Raw genomic sequence first — 25,679 nt, 5'->3', positions numbered from 1 at the left:
GGCGGTCTCTGACTGCGTTCATAAAATCTGCTCTCTCTGTAAATTCAACTTTACTTTTCCCCCAACCCCACCTACATCAGCTCCGAGAATTAATATCCAAGACACGGTTTCGGCCTCACTAATTAATGCCCGCTCCATGGTGAAACATGCTGCGGACATATTTGAGCTGCTATCGGATGGCAATCTTGACATCTTATTCATCACAGAGACATGGTTTAACAGCTCTAGCGCCCATGTGGTTGAATTTGCTATTCCGCGGGGCTACAGAATTATAAGAACCGGCCGTGCCGTGGGGAGAGGTGGATGGGTGGCGGTGGTTTTTAGAGACTCGTGGTCTTTTACTAGCGAGTCTTCTAGTGAATTTCTTCACTTCTCCTTTGTCCTTACGCCTCATTTTATCCTACGCAGCACTCTGATCTACCGCCCCCCAGGCCCTTGTGGCTTTTTTCTTAAAGCACCAGAAGAGGTGATTGTACCCCAGACGTGAGGTTCTCTAGGTTTCTGCTTCTGGGCGACTTCAATATTCATGTTGACATGAAGGAGTCATCTGATGCGCTCAGCTTGCTAGAAACCTTCAGTTTGGCCCAGCTGACACAGTGGGTAAAATTACCCACTCACTCGGGTGGTCATCTTTTAGACTTAATCTGTTCCAATTTTGCCTTGACCACGTCTGACCCCCTAATTCTTTCATGGTCGGACCATAAACTCATTAGGTTCTTGTGGCCTCTGATCAATTTTTCCTCTCTGACCCTCCCACTTACTTCCCATCAAAAGATTAACGTGTCAGCCTTGTCCAATGTTCTTCAGCAGAGCGACCTGTGCTTGGCCCCGAGCTTAGAGATGCTGTACAGCAATTTGACACCTGAGGCCTGCACCTGGATTAGTTCGGGGGTGCAGGCCTCAGCCAAACAGGGCTCTGGCCCTAAGAAACAAGTTACTTACCTTCGGTAACGATATATCTGTAAGAAACAGTAGTTAGTATTAGATTACTTACCTTAGAATATCCCCAGGCATCAGACTGGATCCAGAAATGTTTGCGTAGCAGTACCCTTGCGCGTCGGTAGGCGTCATCTGTGGCTCCGCGTCCGTCGTCGGCGTCGTGGGCGCCGTGATGACGTCTTCGGAGTACTTAGACGCCGCCTCCGCGCGCTGATGTCAGTTCTTAGACACAGCTTTTCTGCGCCAGAAACGCAGAGCCATGTTAAAAACCACCACTGGTGCTATTGAAACTAGGGCCCGAAAGGGGATGACCTTAACCCTAGATATCGGTTCGCAGAACGGGGAGGATGGGTGGGGCGGTAAGGAATCTAATACTAACTACTGTTTCTTACAGATATATCGTTACCGAAGGGAAGTAACTTGTTCATCTGAAAGAAACAGGTTAGTATTAGATTCCTTACCTTAGAATAGATACCCCAGAAATACCAACCCCGGTGGTGGGTCTGCAAACCAATAATCACACCAGAAAGTCCTGGAGGACGGAACGGCCAATGAAGCCATCCCTCCAGACTTGGCTGTCTAGGCAGTAGTGTCTTGCAAACGTGTGCCACGATGCCCACGTAGCTGCCTGACAGATGTCCTGCAAGGGGACTCCCCGGCCCAGGGCAGTAGTAACCGCCATGGCCCGAGTGGAATGGGCTCTCAGCCCAACAGGAGGCACCTTCTTAGCCAAGGAGTAGCATGCCTTGATACACAAGACGACCCACCGAGAGATGGTCCATTTGTGCACCGCCCGTCCCTTCTTAGCGCCCACGCAACCAACAAAGAGTTGGTCATCCACCCGGAACTGGCGTGTGCGATCCAAATAGAAAGAGCGCATGTTTTGGGTCCAGACGGTGGAGCCGCTCTTCCTCTTTAGAGGGATGCGGAGGCGGAAAGAAGGTGGGCAGGGTGATAAACTGCCCGATGTGGAAGGCTGTGACAACCTTGGGCAGGAAAGAAGGTCTAGTCCGCAACACAACCTTGTCCGGATGGACAGAAAGAAAAAGAGGTTTGGATGAAAGAGCCTGGAGCTCACTCACTCTCCTGGCAGAGGTGATGGCAACCAGGCAAGCAGTCTTCAGAGTAAGAAGGCGGATAGGACAGTTGTGAAGTGTCTCAAAGGGAGCGCACATCAGATAAGTAAGAACCAGGTTCAAGTCTCACTTCAGAAAACGAGTTACAATAGGGGACTTGAACAAAGATGGTTGATCAGGCAGTCTTAGAAAGGCTGAAAGGGAAGAAAGGTAGCCCTTGATAGTGCCCAGAGCAGAGCCCTGCTGGGCAAGAGAAAGAAGGAAGTGAAGAAAGACAGAAAGAGGGGCAGAGAGAGGATCCACAGCCTTTGCTGTGCACCATGCCACAAATCTGTTCCACCTGCAGGCGTATACCAACTTTGTGGAGGGACGCCTGGCTGCCAGAATGATATTACATACTTAAGGAGGCAAGTCAAATGGCCTCAACTGTCGCCGCTCAATCTCCAAGCATGGAGGAGGAGACTGGACAGGTTCGGGTGGAGGACCGTCCCTTGCTGCTGTGACAGAAGGTCCTCCTGAAGAGGCAGACAAACCGGGGGATCGACTAACATACTGAGTAGCTCGGGATACCAGTACCTTTGTGCCCAGTCCAGAGCCACAAGCATGACTTGGGCCCGGTCGCGTTTGATCTTCTTCAGCACTCTGGGCAGAAGTGGTATAGGCGGAAAGGCGTACACCAGACCGCAACTCCACTCGCGACGAAAAGCGTCTCCGAGCGAGTGCCGCCTTGGAAATTCCAACGCGCAGAACTGATGACATTTCGCGTTCTCTCCTGTGGCGAATAGATCTAACCAAGGCTCTCCCCACTGCAGAAAGAGACCTTGTGCCACGTCCGAGTTCAAACGCCATTCGTGATCCATCATGCACCGGCGGCTTAGTTCGTCCGCCCTGGCATTCAGAGAATCTGCCAGGTGATGAACCACCAGGGTCACGCCCTGATGTTCCAGCCACTGCCAAAGGCACAGAGCCTCCTGGCAGAGGGTTCACAACCCCACCCCGCCCTGTTTGTTGCAGTACCACATGGCGGTGGTGTGGTCTGTGAACACCTGCACTACACTCCCCCGGACAGAGGGGAGGAATGCCTTCAGTGCAAGACGAATCGCCAGCAGCTCCAAAAGGTTGATATGGAGCCGGGACTCCGCCAGAGACCAGAGGCCTCTGATCTCCGCCTCTCCCATGTTGCCTCCCCAGCCCTGGAGGGACGCGTCCGTCACAACTACATGCTCCGGTTGGGGTAGGGAGAGGGATCTGCCGCTGACACAATCGCGGTCCGTGAGCCACCACTGCAGCTGTCTTGCAGTGCCTCCAAGATCAGGACATGGTCGGACAGGTTGCCCTGATGCTGGGCCCACTGAAACTTCAGGTCCCACTGCAGAACCCACATCTGCCATCGGGAGTGATGCACCAGAAGGATGCAGGAGGCCATCAGCCCCAGAAGCCGCAGCGTCAACCTGACCGAGACTCGGGATAAAGGCTGAAAGACCGGAATCAGAGCCTGAATATCCCAAACCCGCTGCTCGGAAGGATAAACCCGAAACTGCACCAAGTCGAGAACCGCTCCGATGAAGAGGAGCTTTTGAGAGGGACACAGGTGTGACTTCGGCACATTGATGGAGAACCCCAGCAGGTGCAGGAGGTCTGCCGTCATCTGGAGGTGGCTGACGACTGTCTGGGGCAAGCCCACCTTCAACAACCAGTTGTCGAGGTAGGGGAAGACTGAAACCCCTAACCTGCGCAGATGAGCTGCGACCACCGCCATCACCTTCGTGAACACCCGTGGTGCGCTGGTAAGGCCGAAGGGGAGCACGGTACACTGAAAGTGCTCGTGGCCCACCGTGAACCGCAGATAGCGCCAGTGGGCCGGCAGGACGGGGATGTGGAAATGAGCGTCCTGCAAGTATAACGCTACCATCCAGTCTCCTGGGTGCAGGGCAGCCAAGTCCTGAGCCAGTGTCAGCATTTTGAACGTCTCCTTCCGGAGGAAGCCATTGACGTTCCGTAGATCCAAGATAGGGCGCAGGCCCCCTTTGCCCTTCTTGGGTACCAGAAAGTAGTGGGAGTAGCAACCACACCCTACTTCTGGCCCAGAAACGCGCTTGATGGCCCCTTTGGCCAAGAGGGCCGTAACTTCCTCCTGCAGAAGTCGCAAATGATCCCCCGACACGCGGTGGAATCGCGGTGGCATGGCTGGAAGGATCGTCTTGAAGGGGAGGGAGTAGCCCCTTCGGACGATTTGCAGCACCCAGCTGTCCGATGTGACAGTGCGCCAGTGGAAGTGGTGATGGTGAACCCTGCCCCCCACTGGCGTCACATGGGCCTGAAAGCACGGACTAGGAGGGTTTTGGGCGGATGCTGCAGGGGTAAGTGTGGACTGGCCTCGCCGTTGTCTCCAACCGCCGCCACAGCGGTTTTCACGGCCGCCACCACGTTGATAATTAGTCTGCGGTGCGTGGCTGGCAGCACGTGTGGGGGCGCCCCTTCCTTGGCAACGAAAGGAGCGAAAGGCACCCGATTGCTTGCGCTGGGCCGAGAGGCCCAAGGACTTGGCCGTAGCCCTGGAGTCTTTAAAGCGCTCAAGCGCATGGTCTGCCTTGTCGCCAAACAGGCGACGGCCATCAAACGGCATGTCCATGAGGGTATTCTGGACATCGGCCGAAAAGTTGGCGGACCTCAACCAGGCGTGGCGACGAATCGCCACCGTCATTGCCATCGCTCTGCCCAGTGAGTCGGTGGTATCCAGCCCACACCAGATGGAATAGCGTGCTGCATCTGGACCCTCCACAAGTGCTTGGGTGAGTTTAGCCTTGACCCCCGCCGGGCATTAACGCAGCACGTCTGCGACCGTGTCCCACAGAGAGTGGGTGTAGCGGCCCAAGAGGCATGCGGTGTTGGAAGACCGCAGTCCAAAACTGAGGGTGGAGAATACCTTCTTGCTGTATTGCTCATACCTATTGGATTCCCGATCGGGCAGAGCTGACGGGAATGCGGTCTGGGAGTTGGAGGCCTGCGTCACCAGGCTCTCGGGGGTGGGATGGGTGCACAGGAAACAAGGGTCGCACGGGGCCGGGCGGTGGCATCTGGCCACGTTCCTATCTACAGGCGCACCTGTAGCAGGCCTGGACCAAGTGCCCAAAAGAACGTTAGTCAAGGCCTCATTAAACGGCAGCAGAGGCTCGGCTGAGCTTGACTGCCGTTTAAGGACCTCAGTGAGGAGGTTAGTCCTCACGGCTGCGACGAGGAGCTCAAGGCCCAAAGCCTTGGCCGCCCGCCTCAACACCACGGTAGGGTGTGAGACAAAACCAGCGTCTGGCAAAGTGTCCAGACTACTGGCATCCCCAAGTTCACCTGTCCAGTCCTCTTGGGACTGACACTGACGTGTCAGAGGGTCCTCAGACCCCTCCCAATACTCCTCATCACCCACGACCTGAAATTCAGGGTTGTCAAAAGATGGGGCCGGTTCATTGAAGTAAAACTCTCCAAGTGGCGTCAAAAGCGGCGCCCAGCCGGAACTGGATCGAGGGAGGTATCGGGGATGGCGCCGGAGGTTACACCCTAGGGACCGGCGCTGTGAGGTCGTTAGGTCAACCGGCGATGACCCGGAAGCGGATCCAGCGGGGCCCTGCGGCGTCGGGCCAAAGAACCCGCCGGCGTCGGGCCGAAGCACCCGATCCGCTAGGGCCACCAGACGGGTCCGCTGGGCCCGAAGGCACCGCGGAGCCCGTCGGAGGAGAGAGGGACCTCATGGCCACAAGGAAGTGCTCGACCTCCTCCGTCGTCACTTGCTGCCCAGGGACTGGAGGGTATGGGGCAGGTTGCGACGACCGCCCGTGACTCTGTTGGAGTAGCGTGGGTGGTGTCACCTGAACCCCCGGCCGCGTCGCGCGAGCATCTGGGGGGAGTCGGAAGAGCAATGACGCCTCTTCGACTTCTTGTGCTTACCGGACGACTTCGAGCCTGACGAGTGATGTCAACTCTCGGAGCTATGATGGCTCCGACCCCGCGACCCGTCCCTCGACCTCTGTCCGGACCCGGACCTCTCGCGGCACGGGCCGACTGCCGGAGCTCGAGCCGCTTGCAAAGTCAGGGCTCGGCAGTCGGGGCAGGCCTTGTCGTCGTGGTCGACGCCGAGACAGTGAAGACACCGGCATTGAGGGTCGGTGACCGACATCAGTCGGTCGCAGTCCTCACAGGGCTTGAAACCTGGCATCCCTACCTACACCGTTCGGAGTCGAAGACTCGAAAAAGGATTAAAGAGATCACAAAAAAGTTTAGTCAAAAAGTGACTAAGGTACCACTTTTTCCGGATCTGCGCTGCTGGCGCGGAAAAAAGAAGTACTGACGTCAGCGCGCGGAGCCGGCGTCTCAGTACTCTGACGACGTCATCACGGTGCCCACGACGCCGACGACGGACGTGGAGTCACAGACGACGCCTACCGATGCGCAAGGGTACAGCTATGCAAAAATTTCCGGATCCAGTCTGACGCCTGGGGATATTCTAAGGTAAGGAATCTAATACTAACCTGTTTCTTTCAGATAAGCGCGCTACTCCTTCCAAGCTCTGGTTTTCACAGGCGCTGAAAGCATTAAAAATTGACTGTAAAAAGCTAGAGAGATGTTGGAGATGTGCATATTGTCCTTCTGCCAAAGAGGCCCTGCGCGCCGCTCAGAGGGTCTATTATGATGCTATAAAAACAGCAAAGAAGGAATTTTGTGCTGACAGGATTTCTAGGGCAAAACAATAGCAGGGAGATTTTTTCTATTGTAAAAAGATATGCCCGGATCAGAGTAACCAGGTTATGTGTCCCCTTGATCATTGTCCCCCTATGTCCCCTGCTTTTTATGCCTGTTTTCCTCCTACTGAGGCAACTACCTTAGCTGTCCTTAAATCGATGAAATCCGGCTCCCCCACTGATTCCTGTCCGGCCCGCATTTTGGGTGGTGTGGCTGAGGTAGTCTGTTCCGAGGCTGCAGTGATCATTGGCCTCTCGTTTAGGACGGCCACTGTCCCTGACTCTTGGAAACAGGCTAAACTCCTGCAACTTCTTAAGAAATCAGGGCTTAATTCCAATACTCTGGCCAACTATTATCCCATCCCTCTGCTTCCCGTGTTGGCCAAAGTCACTGAAAAAATAGCATTTCGCCAGCTGGATGCGTTTGTTGAAGATTCACATGCACTTCATCCTGCACAGTCTGGGTTCCGTGCTACTTATAGCACTGAGTCCGCTTTGGATGAGATCTCCGAGGCTATAAGGGAGTGCCTGGACGGAGGCTGCAAAGCAGCTCTGATTATGTTAGATCTCTCTGCCACCTTCGATACGGTGCCTCACCAACAGCTGATCTCGCGACTGGCTTCCATCGGCATTGCTGGGTCTGCTCTAGAGTGGCTGACATAGTTTTTGACCAATCGAACACAGCAGGTGTGGACGCCCCCTTATGTTTCTTCGGCCAAACTGCTCTCGACAGGGGTACTTCAGGGGTCTACATTAAGTCCATTTTTGTTTAACATTTACCTGACCCCCCTGGTATTTCTGGCCGAGAAACTGGGGGCAAAAATAATAGCCTACGCCGACGATACGCAGCTGTTGTTTACTTGGCGTGGCAGAGATCTCGATACATCGGCTGTCCAGCATTGCCTCTCCTCAGTTTTCTCCTGGCTTGCTTTGGCCCAATTAAAATGTAATGAAAACAAGTCTGAAATCCTCCTTCATGGGCAGTTCCGCCCCAATTTTAGAGAGTCCTTATGGCCACCGGATGTTCCTTTCCCGAGTGCGACTGGCAAACTAGCCAAGAACCTGGGAGTTTGGTTCGGAGAAGATCCTAAATTTGCGGAGCATATTAAAAAACTCACATGCGACTGCTTGGCACTCTTAAGTCTCTCCGTAGGTTTTTTCCCCTGCTACCTAGAGCTGCTAAAGAGTCGGTGGCAAGGGCCCTTATAATTTCTCGCCTTGACTACTCTTATGCCCTTTACTCTGGTATTCCTGCCTACCTTACTAACCGCCTTCAGGTTATTGTTTCAGCACCTTCCACTGCATATCTCAAGCCATCTTCTACAAGAAATGGATGGCATAATTCAGACTCCCTTGATGCTGGACCCATTGGAATTTCGATTACTGTGGTTACCCCAGCTCTGGTATAGGATCAGAGTCAGCACCAAAAGACCCTCTGCTGGTATGTGTGATGTAGCGGAAGCACTGGGTTAGATTAAGGTTCCATGACGACCAGTTGCCATTTAGAATGTCATAGCTTGACATCAGTCTGGCTTGAGCAGAAATCGTTTTGGGGTCCAACATTGGCATCAACATCGGATCCTCATCTGGTACCAGTGATGGTGTAGCAAGTACCAGTGTGGATCTCAGAGCCAAAGTAGAGGTCTGTACCAGCATCCGTAGGAGCCCAATAACATGTCCCAAGTGGTCAGACATTGCTAGGGATGGAACAGCTAGATATAACCTGAAGGAATCCTCATGAGATAGGTAGGGTCTGAAGGTGTACCAAATGGAACTGGAAGCACACCGACCATTTGCTGTATGCCCTCTTTGAAGTTCTCTATCTACTGCGGGGTGGACACCTGCCTCAGAAATTTGGGGGGCGTCGGAACCAGCAGAGGAATCTGTTCCATGGTTGGAGAGCTCATAGGGGTGAGAATGACATTGCACTGCCCCTGTGCCTTTTCTTTAGAGTCTGAGAGATGCAAAGGGTTTGAGTACAAATTGCTTTCAAAGGCTTGTGAATGGACTTACCGGAAGACTAAGAGCGTGAAGTTGAGCGGTTGTATGAAAGTATTCAGGACTGAGACCCAAACTTTGACTTAGATTGGGACTTATGCTCGGGTCAGGACTACTTCTTGTGTTTAGTAGCATACAGTTTTGCCTCCTGGTCTATGGTCGAATTTAGGTGCATAAGGGCACACTTATCGTGCGTCCTCAGGCAGTCGTGGCCCAAGGAAAGATACCAAAGACACACCGTATACAGGTTTATCACCTACATCTGATTTCTACAGTCGCAGATTGGCTTGAAACCTATTGATTTGGGTAGGGACATCATTCACAGGCACACTGGTAAAATAGATTTAGAAATAGTCACACAAAAAATTAAAACGTTGAGAGTGGAGCTCCGAATCCATGCTGGAATCCGCAAAAAAAGGTACTGACCTGAGCATACAGGGGTGGCGGTTATGTGCAGTTTGCTAAATTACTTCCGGACCTGTGTAAAGTCCGTGAGGCGTGCTAGAGCATTGCTTTGGAGAAAGTTTCCAGAATGTAGTGTTGCGCCTAGGGAGTATTATAAGGTGAGAAGTATGGGTTAGAAACACATTGCTTTCCACTGCACACCATTAGGAATTTGCTTGTTTAACTTTGAACGTTCTGATCACAACAAATGCAGCAAAATACAGTTTTCTACAGCATTCTAATATTTACATTCTAAAGCATGTTTGTACGTAAACATAAGTTTTTTCCCTTACATGTGTATACTTTGCTGATATGCAAATTCCGCATCCCACTCTTTTTGCTAACAGCTTTTACAGCAGTTAAAATCTGACGACGATCTTGTCGGTAAATATCATAATACAGTTTCGTCTCAGACAACTGTGATGAATAAAACACATGTTTGTATCGCTACACCTCAAATTTATTTTTGTGCTGCTCCCGCATTAGAACGTTTGCAAATTATATTTTTTGCACATTTTAATATAAGATGTGTTTTAACCAATCTAGATAACTGCTAGATATAGTTAAAGTCAAAACAACTTCGAATTCACTGTCGAAATTTGGGAAAGTGTGAATTCTATGCCCAGGAAATTCAATTATAAAATAGGTTTACCTTTGATGCTGGGAGTCGCAAAATGAATTCAATTTTTCCGACTGCTGCTTCCAGAACTCCTAAAACAATGTTCAAAGAAGATATATGAAGAACAGAAACATACCATATTTTGAATTTGTTTTACATTAAAAACAGGGAAGTTTTCTTTCTATTACACTTGAATGGAAAATGCTATTTCAACCAAAGCCTGCACATTTTTAATATTTGTATTTGTATGGGATTTATAGAGCGCCGGATTCACCCCTGAAGGGGTATCTCCGCACTGCAGGAGACGAATATGCCAAGGCAGGGCGATCAGTCACCAAAGAGTTCTGTTTTTAGGAGTTTCCTAAAGGGAAGAAGGTTCGTGTACTTTCGCAGCTCCACTGGCAATGAGTTCCAGGATTGCGGAGCTAAGTAAGCAAAGTTTTGCCCCCAGTGGTGCGAAGTTTTCCATAGCGGGAGACAAGCAGCAGAACTTTTCTCTCAGAACAGAGAGTTCTGCCTGGGCTGTAGAACATACATTTGTCCGCTAGATAGCTAGGGCTACCAACATGTAGAGTTTTGTGGGCTAAGCAGCAAACCTTAAACTTTATTCTCTGGTGAATGGAAAGCCAATGCAGCTTCCTCAGCAGTAGCTGAGAAGAGGTTCTAGGAGGCATGTTGAGAGCGAGGCGAGCTGCTGTATTCTTAATCACCTGCAATGTATTCAAAAGGGATTAATTAACCGAAGGAAGGTCATGCCAACTAGTTTTGCAATGAGGTAGGGGTATGATTTTTTTTTATTACCTTTCACAACATTCCTGGAGCTGTTTTGATCTATTAATACAACATCTTCATTCAAAATTCCCCCAAGAGCGGGTTACTCGACCCACTTATGTCTGCAGCGATCACATGCTAAATTTTAAAAACATTATTTCACCCACAGAGAAATGTTGTTTCTTAAACACGTGCTGACACCTTGACCAATCCAGAAAACACAGCAATTCTCATAAATTAGCATGGATTTAATCTTTTCAGAGAGTTTGGCAACTTCTAGTGCTTTTTAATTTACAAATTCTAAAACCCGATTTTTCCACTGGATATTTCACTAGAAAAAACAGAACACTAAGATGGCCGGCTGAAATTAATGGTACCTTTTTGGACCTAAAGAAGAGATGCTGTGAGGCACTGCTGATTTAAACGGATCTAAAGTAACTATACAATGAGATGCTTGTGTTTCAAATTCTGCTTTTTTTCAGCCATGGAGTGCAGTTTCTCCTTTGTATTACGACATGGACATGTTGGCAATAATTTTTTTTTGGAAAAATCATGATTAGACGAGCACTTCTTTGATAACTGCTAAAAAAGGGCACACTCCTCTGTGCAAAGGACAGACCTATCCAGGGAGCAACATATCAAATGACATTTGGCATCTTCCAGAGACATAGCCTGTCAAGATCCTGTATGGAGTTTCTGTATCTCATCACTCTTAATGGCAGGTTTCGATCAATTAGAACTAGGTCTAATATCACACACACACACACAGGCACCTTTCAAACTGAATCTTTCACTGTGATTCAAGCAAATATCTCAGCTTAAAACATTTGTATATATGGTATGCGTTTCACTTTGTTCGTCAAGGTGAGCCACGTTAATCCTGGAGCTCAAACAAACTGTTTCACTGAAGGTATGTGAACAGTGTCGTGCTCTTGGACAAAACATTTTGACAATGGTGAATTTCAAAATAAATTATTTTTTACATTTAGCGTGTTTTGAGCTATTTTATGCATTTGAGCCCGAGAGACAGTGCAGGAAATTGGGTTACTGGTTGAAGGTGGTGAACCCCTACTCAAGCAGCAACCACAGTTCTCGTCAGGGTGAAGTCACAAGCACACCCCATATTAACCTGTGCTCAACCATCCAATAGCTAGGCGCAAAAGAAGTCAGGATTAACTTAGAGGCAATGTGTAAAGTATTTATGCAGCACATCTAACAATAATAACGTGAGAACACAACACAAGAAAAATGCCACACCAATTTACAAAAAAATAGAGTAAAATGTAATTAATGATTTGAGACCAAAACAAACAATATCCAATTAGTAGAACTGGAGATATGCAATTTTAAAGATTTAAGTGAAAATAGTGCCTAAAAGCACAAAGCTACTGCTGTTATCAGGTTGCAACGAACCGGGACAAAGTCACAAGTTCAGGCCAACCATGATATAGCGCGATACAGGAACCAAGTTAGGCCTGCTGAACACAGTACCTTACTTAAATCCTGGTAAAGGAGCATTTCATGGTCCTGCGCTGCCCAGCTGTGATTACAGGGGGTGTCCTCATTATGCAGCGGGGTAAAGAGTCAGTTCTGCTTGGACCACAGATGGGCTGGTAGAGCACTCTAGGCCCACTTCCAAGAGTACAGGAGTGGGGGGGTCCCACTTGGGGAGCAAGACTAACAGCAGAGTCCAGGTGCTGAGTTCAAGGTGGTTGGAGCCTTTACTGTCCCGACGCTCTGATCAGGAGGCCCGCCAACTAGCCCTTGGAGTCACTTTAATGGACCTAGTTCTAGGTACAGTCTGGTCCTTTTCACTCAGGTAGTAAGACGGCAGAGTAGTAGTCCTCCTTGCAGCAGAGCACCACAATAGTCCTTTTGAGTCTTCCACAAGTCCAGAGGTGTACTGCCGATTTGGGTCTGATGGTTCAATATTAATATCTGGTGCTCACTTCAAAAGTGGAGAAGGTTCTGGAGGTTTTCACCCCAAAGGTGTTTTGAATTTCCAGTCTCACTGGCCCCAGATTTTCTTATGGCACAAAAGATTAGTGTCAACCCCTTTGTGACTGTGCTCAGGCAGAGTCTCTGTGCTGTGCAAGTGTGGTAGGCGACAGCTTCACCCCCTCCCCATCAAGTCACAGATGGCCCATCCTGCCAAAACTATTCCCCCTTCATGTCTGTTTGGAAGCAATCCCCCAAAAAACAACTCCCTGCTACAACTAATCATGTGACCCAAGATACAGGCTGCAGACACCAAATGATCAGAATAGGAAAATGTAAACTTTCTAAATAGTGGCTTTTTCAAAATTGTGACTTAAAATCCTTCTGTACCATTAAAGAAAGTGTTAAATTACAACTCTTAAGACATCAAACTAGACATTTCTACTTGCTCCCAATTAAACGTTATCTCTTATTAAATGTAATAAGTGAACCCAATGCTATCCTATGGGAGAGGCCCTGCAGTAGTGAAAAACGAATGTAAGAGTCTTTTCTACCAGGACATGTAAAACATAAAATTACATGCCCAACTTTTCTAATACACTGGAACCTGCCCAATGGCCTGCTTAGGACCTAGCCTGGGGGTGATTTGCATATATTAGAAAGGAAGGTTTAGGCCTGGCAAGAGGTTTGTCGTGTTTTAAGACATTACCAACAATTCAAATGGTGCAACATATCATAATCAAAAACAGTATGTTGGGGGATTTTATTTTCTGCCCACTGGCCCCTTCTTTTTAGCCAACACATGTTCAGTTGTATGCAGGCGTGACCTTACGACTTCATCAGGGCAGAAAACAAATCCAATTGTAGTCCTAAGGACAGCGGGAACAAGATCAGCAAAAAATGGAAGAGTAAGCCAAAATGTTTGGGAGAAGACCACCCCTAGGCTGACAGGTCGAACACTCAGTTGATAATTTCACTTTATATGTGGTATCTGAACAATTAGAAACTTTTCCTTACATAGTGGACAGAAGCAAACTGCTTTTCAACAATCGACGAAAGAGTGCTGCTCCAAGACATCTGATGACATTCAAATCAATAGCAGCTACAATTTTATTTTGTACAACAATCAGGAAAGATAATTGGAGAAAGAATGATTATTCCCACTAAACCACTGAAAGTATCCCCAGAAGTTTTAATTGGGTCTATTTTTACAATGACGTGTGCTTTAATTTATAGACAACGAAAGTTCAAGCCTTCCAGACGCTAGAATTTAGGTAGTGCTCATAACTACAGACTCTGTTCTGGAAAACCTTAGCACAGTTTGGGAAGTCATTATCTCCTTGGCTCATTCTAGCATTCTCAGGAATCAATTGCTCTCTTGGTGATCTCATTAAGCAGGCCAATTCATCTCTTTAAATGTTTTTTTATTTGATTATTTCAGCCAAAAGAATAGATCAACACATCACGTAGCATCATTGCTGTTAATTGATATATCTCCATAGATTACAGTACACATTGGATAAATTCCCACCCCTCATCCAGCAACTAAAGGTGGGCGTAAAATCCCTTTCGCGGGCAAATTTGCGGATTTTCCGCGATTTCGCGATCCGCGAATCTCGCGAAATCGCGGTAAAATCCGCGAATCAGCGAGGACGAATTTTCAGCCAAGCAAGGGTTACAGCAGCAGGTGCAAAAGTTGAACCTAATTTCTTTGTAACCTTTTACAAAAGGGTTACAAACAAATTAACTTCAACTTGGACACCTGCTGCTAATTGCTTCCTGGCGCCTCGTTGCCTACTTGCAACTATTCTCTGACCCTGCTCTGACCCTTGAAGCAGGGTCAGAGAATAGTTACAAGAAGGCAACGAGGCACCTGTCCAAGGAATTAAACCTCATCAGGAAGCACTTACAGATATAAAAAACAGGAAGAAGGGAGAGGATGGCAAATACACCCATTTTGAGTTGTCAGGAGGGGTTAAACTAAAAGAGACTTTTACAGCACAATTTTCATATGCATTTTGCTAAAAATAAAAAGCTGTATGTTCTGTAGGGGCAACTCAGGAATCTGGCCGTTAAAAGATCCGGCCTCTCTTTCTTTCTCTCGTTCTCTCACTCCCCCTCTCTTTCCCTCTCTTTCTCTCTCTTTCTATCTATCTATCTATCTCTCTCTCCCTCTCCCATAAACGACTGCATGGGTAACGCAAAAAGCCCTGCGAACACGCAAAAAACCCAGCGAACACGCAAAAAACAAAAATCCGCAAATTCGCACAAATTTGCGAATTTTGCGGATCGCGAATTCGCAAATCCACAAATTCGCGGATCGCGAATTCACAAAATTCGCCCATGCTTACCAGCAACCTTCAACAGTAAGCAATCGGGGCACATGCTCAATGGTGGGCCTCAATTACATTTTCTAGTGAAGGGTAGACACACAGTCCCTCTTTATAGTCATTTCATTTACCCCATATTTTCACTCATTTATTCGGACAGCATCTATTCTTCTAAACCACTTTTTCAGCTATCATGTTCAAGTCTGTGTCGTTCTTCCAGTCTCTCAGGTGTGGCACCATCTCTGCTCCCCAATGGCGGGCAGTATTGCATTTGGCTACCACCAGGCCCGGAGTCATCTGGGTCCTGTCCATAGGCTTAAATGCGATTTGTCCCAAAAATTAGACAAGCACCATTTAGCTGTGAGAGGTACAGCACCATCTCACAGGGTGTTCATAAAATTAACTACTGCTTCTCAATAGTGATTTATGACAGGGTATTCCCATATAATATGGAAAAAAAGGAGCCTTTCTGGCCACATCATCTGCGAAAGGTCTCAGCAGTTGTGCTACCCATTTTTACTAATGGGATACAGGAGAAATAGATCTATGCAGTATTTTGAGCTGCACCAAGCAGAATCCGACCGTGATCGTTATTTCCCTTGGACAGGCCAGGACCTCAGCTCATTCATCATCCTCCACTCCACCAAAATCCAAAGCCCACTTCTCAAACAGTTGCATGAGCGTGTCTGGGGTGTTATAATTCATTTTGTGATACATGAGGGATGTTGCCTTACGTGCCATATGATCATCAAGTAGTCTATCCTCCAGTGGGGAGGACTCAGGCAGTTTCTCACCTTTAGGTAGTACTGTGTGGAGAGCGTACCGAAACTGGAAGTATCAGTACATTTTAGAGGGAGCTAGTTGGAAGTCCTGCTGCTAGTCAGCAAAAGGAATGACTGCTCCCTGAGACCAGACAAACAAGTTACTTACCTTCAGGAAGGATCTGTAAGAGACCTAGATTAGTTATAGATTCCTTACCTTAGAATTATCCTCAGGCGTCAGACTGGATCTGGAAAGTTTTTTGTCATCAGTACCCCTGTGTGTCGAAAGGTGGCTTTGGTTGGCTCCACTTTCGTCGTGGTCTTCAGGATTACATTGTGGTGGCTACTTAGGTGCCGCCCTCACGCTCTGATGTCCATTCTGTACACGACTTTCCATGCCAGGAGCGCAGAGCCATACAAGACACTGACCACTGGTGCACAAGACCAGGGCCCTGAAAGGAAGTCCTTAACCCTATAAGGTATCCGGTAAGGAATCTAACTAATCTAGGTCTCTTACAGATATATCGTAACTGAAGGTAAATAACTTGCTCATCTGAAGGGACAATAAGTTATAGATTCCTTACCTTAGAATAAATACCCCAGCAAAACAAACCCCGGAGGTGGGTCTGTGAACCGAGTTCACACCAGAAAGTCCAGGAGAACAGAACGACCAAAGAAGCGGTCTCTCTGGACTTGGCTGTACAGACAGTAGTGTTTAGTGAACGTGTGCAGCGATGTCCACATAGCTGCCTGACAGATGTCATTAAGGGGAACTCCACATCCCAAAGCAGTGGTAGCTGCCGTCGCCCCGGTGGAATGGGGGTGTAACCACACTGGAGGCTTCTCTTTGCCAAGGAATAGCAGGCTTTGATGCACAAAACAACCCATCTAGAAATGGTCCATGTGTGCACGGCCCAACCTTCTTTGGTGCCCATATAGCCTTCAAAGAGCTGGTCATCCACTCGGAATTACTTTGTGCGATCCAAATAAAATGAAAGCACACATTTTGGATCCAGACGTTGGAGCCTCTCTTCTTCTTTGGAAGGATGTGGAGGCGGAAAGAAGGTGGGTCAAGTGATGTTCTGACCAACGTGGGAAGAAGTAACTACTTTGGGAAGGAAGGAAGAACGAGTTTGAAGGTCAACCTTGTCCGGATGAACAGCCAGAAAATGAGGTTTAGAAGGAAGAGCTTGGAGCTCACTCACCCTGTGCGCAGAGGTGATGGCCACCAGAAAGGCAGTTTTTAAAGTCAGAACCCTGGGAGGACAGTTATGTAGCAGCTCAAAGGGAGCGCACATAAGATGTGTAAGAACAAAGTTCAAGTCCCACTGGGGCATTATGAAGGGAGCAGGAGGAAAAAGATGAGTAATGCCCTTAAGGAAGCAATTTACAACAGGGGACTTGAAAAGAGATCGCTGATCAGGAAGCCTAAAAAAGGCTGAAATGGCTGAGAGGTGGCTCTTTAGAGTGCCCAGAGCAGAGCCCTGCCGGGCCAATGAAAGGAGGAACAATATAACCTCAAAAAGAGGGGTGGAAAGGGGATCCACAGCCTTTGCTGTGCACCATGCCACAAATGTGTTCCATCTGCAGGCGTATACCGTCTTAGTGGAGGGACGCCTGGCTGCTACGTAACACTGGGCGTAGTTTGCGATGTAGCACTATGCGTAGCTACACGAAGTGCGTAGTGCACTGTGCAAAATGCTGTTCGCACTGATTGCACAGTACACGGTCCGCACTGTTCAATCAGTGCAAACTGCATCTTGCACAGTGCAAGCAGCCGTTTTCTGCCGCTCAAGTAGATTTCTACTTGAGCAGCAGCTTTCTCAACGCGGACTGGTATTTTCTCATCGCGAGCAATCGCGAACATACTTAATCACTCTCAATGAGAAACCTGACCTCCCCGCGTTGAGAAGCTTGCCGGGAGGTTTATTTTCCACGCTCGCGATCGGCAAATTGATGTTGCTGATCGCAAACAAGTAAAATGTCTTGCTGGGATGTCATTTTGCTTGCTCGCAGTCGCTAACTTGACATTGAGGACCGCGAACAAGCAAAAAATGACCTCTGCACTACGCTACACGTGCTTGAAAATTAGCGCAAACTTCGCAAACTAGGCAAGCGTAGCGTAGTGCTTTGCCCAGGCTTACCGCTAAGATAACATCACAGACTTCGGAGGGAAGGTCGAAGGCTATCAACAATCGCCGCTCAATCTCCACGCATGGAGGTGGAGGCTGGACAGGTTCAGGTAGAGGACCGTCCCCTGCTGCTGCGACAGAAGATCCTCCCGAAGTGGCAGTCGGATTGGAGGATCGATGGCCTTGTGTAATTACTCGGGATACCAGACTCTTCGTGCTGAATCCGGAGCCACAAGAATGACTTGGGCTTGGTAGTGCCTGATCTTCATCAGCACTCTGGGCAGAAGTGGTTTATGTGGAAATGCGTATAAAAGACAGTAACTCCACTCGTGACGAAAAGAAATGCTGAGCGAGTGCCGCCTTGGAAATTCCAACGCACAGAATTGCTGACATTGCGCATTCTCTTCCGTGGCCAATAAATCTAACCTAGGCTCTCCCCACTGTTGAAAGAGACCTTGCACCACCTCCGAATGAAGACACCATTCGTGATCCATCATGCACTTGCGGCTGAGTTGGTCCGCCCTGGCGTTCAGCAAACCTGCCAGGTGTTGAATCACCAGGGATATGCCCTGACGTTCCAGCCATGTCCAGAGGCCGTGGGCCTCTTGACATAGGGTCCACGACCCCACCCGCCTTGTTTGTTGCAGTACCATATGGCAGTGGTGTTGTCTGTGAACACCTGCACTACTCTTCCCTAGACAGAGGAAAGGAATTCTTTGAATGCAAGACAAATCGCCCGAAGCTCCAGAAAGTTGATGTGGAGTCTGGACTCCGCCGGAGACCATAGACCTCTGATCTCCACCTCCCCCATGTGGCCGCCCGCCCCAAATCCCAGAAGTGATTGGTTGGGGAAGGGAGAGGGATCTGCCATCGACCCAATCCTGGTTTGTCAACCACCAATGCAATTGGTGTGCAGTGCCCTCTGAGATCTGGACGCAATTGGACAGGTTCCCCTGATGTTGTGCCTACTGGAACTTCAGGTCCCACTGCAGAGCCCACATATGCCATCTGGCATTGTCCACCAGCACGATGCAGGAGGCAATCAGGCCCAGTAGCCGGAGGGTCATCCTGACTGAAACCTAGGATAGAGGCTGAAAGATCGGAATCATAGCCCGAATATCCCGGACTCGCTGTTTGGGAGGATAGACCCAAAAATATGTTGTAGCCAGAACCGCTCCGATGAAGAGGGGCTTCTGAGAGGGTGTCAGGTGCGACTTTGGCACGTTGATGGAGAACCCCAGCAAATGCACAAGGTCGGCTGAAGTCTGGAGGTGGGAGACAACAGCCTGGGGCGAACCCGTCTTCAACAGCCAGTCATTGAGATAGGAGAAGACTGGAACCCCTGATCTGCACAGATAAGCTGCGACCACCATCACCTTTGTGAACACCCGAGACCCTCTGGCCGAGGGCACTGATAAGGCCAAAGGGGAGCACAGTAAGTTGAAAGTGCTTGTGGCATACCATGACCCGCAAATAGCGCCGGTGGGCCGGCAGGATGGGGATGTGCAAATTGGAGTCCTGCAAATCCAATGCTACCATCCAGTCTGTAGGGTCGACGGCAGACAGGACCCGAGTTAGCATCAACATTTTGAACTTCTCCTTCTGGAGGAAGCGGATGATGTACCTGAGATCCAAGATAGGACTCATGCCTTTGTCCTTTTTGGGCACCAGAAAGTAGTGAATGTAGCAATCCCGTCCTACTTTGGGGCAGGAACTCGCTCAGTGGCTCCCTTGGGCAAGAGAGCCATAACTTCCTTTTGGAGAAGGGCCAGATGATCCTCGGACATTCAATGGTACTGAGGTGGCATGGTGGGGGGGCGGAAATCTTGAAAGGGAGGGAATAGCCCCTTCGGACTATCTGCAAAGCCCACTTGTCTGACGTGGTGCTGCACCAGTGGGAGAGGTGATGGCGAATCCTGCCGCCCACTGGCGACTGGTGGCCCTGGAAGGTCAGACAATGAGGGTTTGGAGGCTACTGCAGAGGGGGCGGTGGTGGACTGGCCTGCTCGCTGGCCCCCAGACCCACGACGGTGAGTTCCACGTCCCCAGCCGTGCAGGGGCTGAACAGTGCCGGCCAGTGGCCCTGGGTAGACCATGTTGCGGCAGCCCTTCTATTGCTGCGAAAGGGGCGAAAGGCAGACTGCACAAGGCGAGAGGTGGAGAGGCCCAATGACTTGTCCGTTGCCCGTGAGTCCTTAAAACACTAATATGCTGTCTGCCACATCGCCGAACAGGCGACGGCCATCAAAGGGCATGTCCATAAGAGTAGTTTAGACATCCCTAGAAAAGCCACTTGATCTCAGCCAGGCATAGCGTTGAAGGGCTACCGACATTGAATTTGTCCTACCTAGCAAATCGGCATTGTCCAGTCCACAGCATATGGTAAACTTTGTTGCGTCTCACCCTTCAGCAACTCCACGGGAGAGTATAGCTGGGCCTCCTCCAGGCACTAGGGCAGCACCTGCGCCACTGTATCCCGCACTGAGTGGGCATACTGGCCCAACATACATGCGATGTTTACCCACTGCAGTCCTAAGCTGGAGGAAGAAAACATCTTCTTCCCAAGATGGTCCAGCTTTTAGGATTCCCTATCAGGTGGAGCATTAGGAAAGGTGCCTTTGGACATGGAGGCTTAGACCACCAAGCTCTCAGGGCAGGGGTGGGGTATTGGGAGACGAAAGTGGGGTCACCCGAGGCCGGGCGGTGGTGTTGGGCAATCATCCCATCCACAGGAGCCCCTGTGTTGGGCCTGGACCAGGTGCCCAAAAGGATGTCAGTTAGGGCTTCATTGAACAGCAGCAGGGGCTCCGAAGAGCTCACTGCCGGCTGCAGCACCTCTGTCAGGAGGTTAGTCCTGACTGCCACCGTAGGTAGCTCGAGGTTGAGAGCCTCGGCCACCATACGCAACACCACTGCGTAAGAAGCTCCCTCCTCCATAGCCACGGTTGGAGGAGACAGCATGCCAAGGTCTGGGGAAGTATATAGACCACTGGCTTCCCCAGGTCCTCTCCCCAGTCCGGGTCATACTCCAACTGGTCAGTTAGAGGGTCTACAGACCCCTTCCAGTCCGCCTCGCCCTCCTCGTCCTCCGCCCGTCCAGTTCAGGGTGGAGGCCAGGGTCGACACCGACTGAGGACACATCCGAAATCGGCTGCGGATGTGGTACTGACGGAATCGGCGCTGGGGGAGGTGTAATCAGGTCAACTGTTGCCAATCTGGATCCAGGCCTGAATCCAAGGGGACCCTGCGGGGCTGGAGCTGCTGGCGTGGAAGGCCCAGGCCCCCAGCCTAGTGAGCGGGCCCAAAGGCGATCCAGCGGAGTCGGGCTGCCAAAAGATGGCGTGCATTGCTCCGTAAAAGGAGCAAAGCTGGGCAGGGGTCGCTGCGAGTCCCGGAAAGGGAGGGAAGCTCAGAGTCCACCTCATGGGCTCTGCACGCAGAGCCACGGGAGGGGTACCACCCGCATCCCTCGTCGCATTGGCCGATCGACAGGGAGAAGGCGAAGAGCAACAATGTTTCTTCGACTTCTTCTTGTGCTTCGACTTACCGGAGGAGTGCGAAGACTTTGAAGAAGACTGGTAGTGGTGGCTCCGTGACCAGCCCCTCGACCTCCCAGGTAACCGGGACCTCAATTGGTGTGAAGCCGCTGTCGGGCCTCGAGAAGCTTTCAGGAACACTCCTGCAAAGACTTCAGATTCATGTTCTGACAGTCAGAGCACAACTTGGGATCATGGTCGAGTGCCAGGCAAAACAGACACATGCGCTGCGGATCCATCACCGACATCAGCCAGCTGCAGGAGCAGCAAACCTTGAATCCAGACATCCATGACATGCACCAGGAGTCGAAGATTCAAAAACGGTGTTGACAAAAGTCACCAAAGAGTCCGTCAAAAAGTGACTGGAGGTACAGCGCTCTCCGGATCTGCACTGGTTGGCATGGAAAACAATGAACAGAACTGGCGTCAGCACGGTACGGCGGCGTCTAAGTAGCTACCATGACATCATCCCGGCGACCACGACGCCAATGCCGAACGAGGAGCTGACCGACACCACCTTTTGATGTGCAGGGGTACTGCTGACGACAAACTTTCTGTATCCAGTCTGATGTCTGGGGGTAATTCTAAAGTAAGGAATTTATAACTAATTGTCTATTTCAGATATCACCCACATTGGACAGTCCAATGAGATCCCACTTGTCAAATCCCGGAAGTGTACCTAGGGTGCCCAGCACCCAAGAATCTTATAGGGGCGTAGATAGGGTTAATCTACTCCTCCACCCCAGCTCTCCTAGTGCAGTATGATTGTGCGAGAGTGTGACAGCCGTAGCTGGGTGAAATGTAAAGTGTTGTGAAGTAGAATATAGAGCATGCAGGTACCCTCTCGGTTGCACAGTCAGGCGATCCATATGAAGCGATGGCTCATCCTCTTGAAGGTATACCCACTGGTTGACAGTTGGGACCTGAGCTGCCCAGTAGGACTTTTGTATTTTGGGTAATGCTATTCCACTATCCTATAATATCCTCATAAGCTTGCTAAGCACTATACGCCCATAACCCCGTTCCATAGTAACATATGTAATGTGGAGTTTATGGGTCTTGAAGTTGGTCACTGGGATGGGGTATGGTGCATTGTGGAGTGATTATAGGAAGCAGGGTAATGATATAATCTTGAAGACCATTACCCTCCTGAGTAGGGACAGGGGTAGGGATCACCAGTGTTGTACATTGTTCTTTGACCTTTCTAGCAGTGGCAGTAGGTTTCTCTCATAGAAGAGGTCTGGGTCAGCAGTGATAAAAATTCTAAGGTATTTGAAGTCCTCCGTGACCACTTTGACTTCACAGTCCTGGGGCTGCATGGGCGCTGGTATATTAAATACATAAATACGTGATTTTGTCCAATTTATAAGGTATCCAGAATAGCGGCCAAATAGGTTGAGTTTGTGCATTATTCTAGTTAAGGAGAATTTGGGGTTCACCAAGTACAACAGGACAATGGCATAAGAGAAATTCTATTCTCCAACCAATTATTCCAATGGAGCCCTCTGAGCAGGGGATCTATTCGTACCCAAGCAGCTGGTGGCTTCAGCATTAGGGCAATGAGGAGTGGGATAGTGGGCATCCCTGCCGGGTACCACACTGTAATTCAAAGTCTCTTCAGCTGTCTTGGTGTGAGATTGAGAGTGATAGGAGGCAAAGTCTTCAGCTATCGCCAATAATTCAGTTGTACATTCCTCCTCCCCAGAAAGAATCTTTAGTACTCATTGGTCCGCCCTCTCCTTTCTATATAACCAGACAAGGAGCTTACCCTCCGTATCCCTCTCTTCATGAACTCGGTGTAAGGCCACCCGTCGGTTGGCCCTGGCCACCTCTTCACTATGTTGCGAAACTCTTGCTGCTTTAACACCAGTTAGTGTTTGATGTCAGTCTGATTGTGGAGCGTCAGTTGTTTCTCTGATGGTAAGATGTCACTTTCCAGACCCTCTAACCCTACCCTTCTGTCCCTTTTGTGGCCTATGATTAAGGAGAGACCCTGTCCCTTTATTACTGCTTTATAGGCTTCACACAATGTATAGGCTGAGTCTGCGGTTGCTTAGTTTGTTGATACATATGTACTGTGGCATGTACAAGCCCCTTACTCACCCTAAGAATTTGAAGGTACCATGTTTGAGCATTATCGCCCATTGGTCCTCGGGACAACCAAGACCATAAATCACCCAAAGCGGTGAATGATCAGAGATCTCCAAGCCAGGTGAAGTACCTTGTGAAAGTGGGGAAGGCAATGAGCCAAAGCCCGCACATAGTCATTTCTTCAAAGGCTATCATGTGCCCCAAGTGGGGGCAAAGTGCTGCATCGAAGGGTTAAGAGTGTGCCACTCGTCCACAAGACCCATAGTATTTATGAAATCCGTCAATTAATTACGGTTCAATGACACTCGTCGAGGTGGCCAGCGATCGATCTCTATCATCATTAAGAGTCAGGTTGAAGCTCCCTCTCATAAATGGCTCCTCATCTGGGAAACTAAGTAACAACAAGTGTAAGTTGGGCAGTGGCGTATCAAGAGGTCTAGGTAGGATATAGACACTAAGAATGTTAACAATTTCCCCCTCTGATATACCAATGAGGCCCACATATCGCTCACTCTTATCCGCCCAGGTATTATGGATGGTTAAGGCCAATTAACTTTTTACTAGTATGCCAAGCCTCTGGAGCCTGTTGTGTATCCTGAATAAGCTAACGTTCTATAACCCCATATATCCATGGGCTTACTTGTGGTGCCCCCCAGTGGCGTCTCCTGGAGGAGGACCACGTTGGGGGAATCTCTCTTGATATATTGTAGTACCATTCTCCTCTTGATATTGTCACCTAGGCCGCTTACATTCCAGGACATTAGGCATGTGGGTGCCTTATCTATGCCGGCTGTCATGTGCGGTATCTGGACATGTATCTAGGGTGGTGTCCCTCCAGCATGATAAAAAGATCAGGGCAGCGGCACCTCTCCAATGTTTTGCACAAGCGTGCAAGTGTAGTAGGCAGGATGGAGATGTAACCCAATCTTGCAAATTCTCGTGTAAACATAACACTGGTATATTCCCAACAAAATTCCCACTCCCTGCAAAGCAGATCCAAAACTGCCCACCTACCACAACATTGCAGAGTGCCTGCCACCCCAAAAAAAATGTAAACAGTGAGTGTCAAGGGACAAGGCTGTGGCTCCTCCCATCTGTCCCAATAAATATATCATCTTACTGTTCCCAGCGATTCAGTTCTGGTGAGTTAGTAAGTGGTCACTGCAAGCTAGCAGTATCTCTGGGTCGATGGGACTCAGAGAGCCCTGACTTTGTTATAGGTCGCCAGCTGCATCACAGGCTTGATGTGATGCTCGATCAGTACTTTTTGGATGTTTGTAAGTCCGAGGTCCTTCGGCTAGTGAATGTTAGATCTTTGAATGGCGATGGGAATTACTTTAGTCTCCCTGGCTGAACACCACTCTCTGTGGTTCTGAACTGTTGGACCCGGTCTCGTGGCGTGGTCCTCCCTGATCCATGCAGCTCCCTATGACCCTTATCCATCCAACCCTTCCCGCCATGATGCACCCACTTTCTCTGATAACCGAGGCCCATGTCCTTGCACCTAAGATGGCCCCCCCGGCCCCAGCCCGACCTCGGCCGTCGGCGCCATACCCAGCCAGGGGGTAGAGCGCTCCCTGTGAGCGAGAGAGGGAGGAGTAGCTAGATCACACCTTCCACTTCCCCTCGAGAGATGAGTTTCGATCACCCATCCGGCCTCCCTGTGGGCTGGCTCCAGGCCTGCTGAGTGTCTGGGATCCCTCCAGACCCAACTTGAAAGGATGAAAGGAGCCACCGAGGTGGAACCCCCAACAACCAGCCGCCAGGTGCTAAGGCCTCCGCCTGCGAGGACTCCGGACATCAAAGGAAGGGAGTCCTATATCAAAGGTGGCTCTGGGACGATCAAGTCAGTTGTATCCTAGACTAAATGAGCCCTGCTGACACTGTCACGGCTCTCCTGCATCCTGAAGAAATATCTGAGCCCTGCTGACGCTGTTGTGGCTCCTTTGCAACCAAAGAAAACCACCGAGCCCTGCTGTCGCTGTCGCGGCTCCCCTGCAACCTTGAGAAACCCTGAACCCTGCTGATCTGATCGCGGCTCCCCAAGACCGTAAGACTGCAATATCCTAACTCGAGCCCTGCTGATTCGATCGCGGCTCAGAGATTACTCTGGTCCGGCTGGACCCAAGATCGCCTCGTATCCCCCAGTTCGAGGATTGAGAACTGTGCGCCGGATACTTTGAACCTTGAGACTGTCCCGCTACCCTACCCCTATCGTGACTCTTTGAGCCCTTGCTCACTTGTGTATAAGACACTGCAGATCATAAAGATCCACCTTTATTTGAAGATATAAAGAATACGTTCTCTTAATCCT

At 49.7% G+C, this 25,679-nt stretch overlaps 1 protein-coding gene across 1 annotated transcript in view; it reads right to left on the bottom strand.

Annotated features, from left to right (window-relative positions):
• Positions 1-25,679, bottom strand: part of SYCP2L (synaptonemal complex protein 2 like) — a 1,791,741-nt gene that overhangs the window by 109,672 nt on the left and 1,656,390 nt on the right. The window contains exon 37 of the mRNA XM_086966882.1: positions 9,840-9,898. Within this exon, the coding sequence (XP_086823008.1) occupies positions 9,840-9,898 (59 nt within the window). The remainder of the gene's footprint in view (positions 1-9,839; positions 9,899-25,679) is intronic.

Source organism: Lissotriton vulgaris, chromosome 4_1 (assembly GCF_964263255.1).
Source record: "Lissotriton vulgaris chromosome 4_1, aLisVul1.2, whole genome shotgun sequence".
NCBI classification, from domain to species: Eukaryota; Metazoa; Chordata; class Amphibia; order Caudata; family Salamandridae; genus Lissotriton; species Lissotriton vulgaris.
Note: the sequence above shows the minus strand (reverse complement) of the source record. Positions and strands in the feature narration are given on the sequence as shown.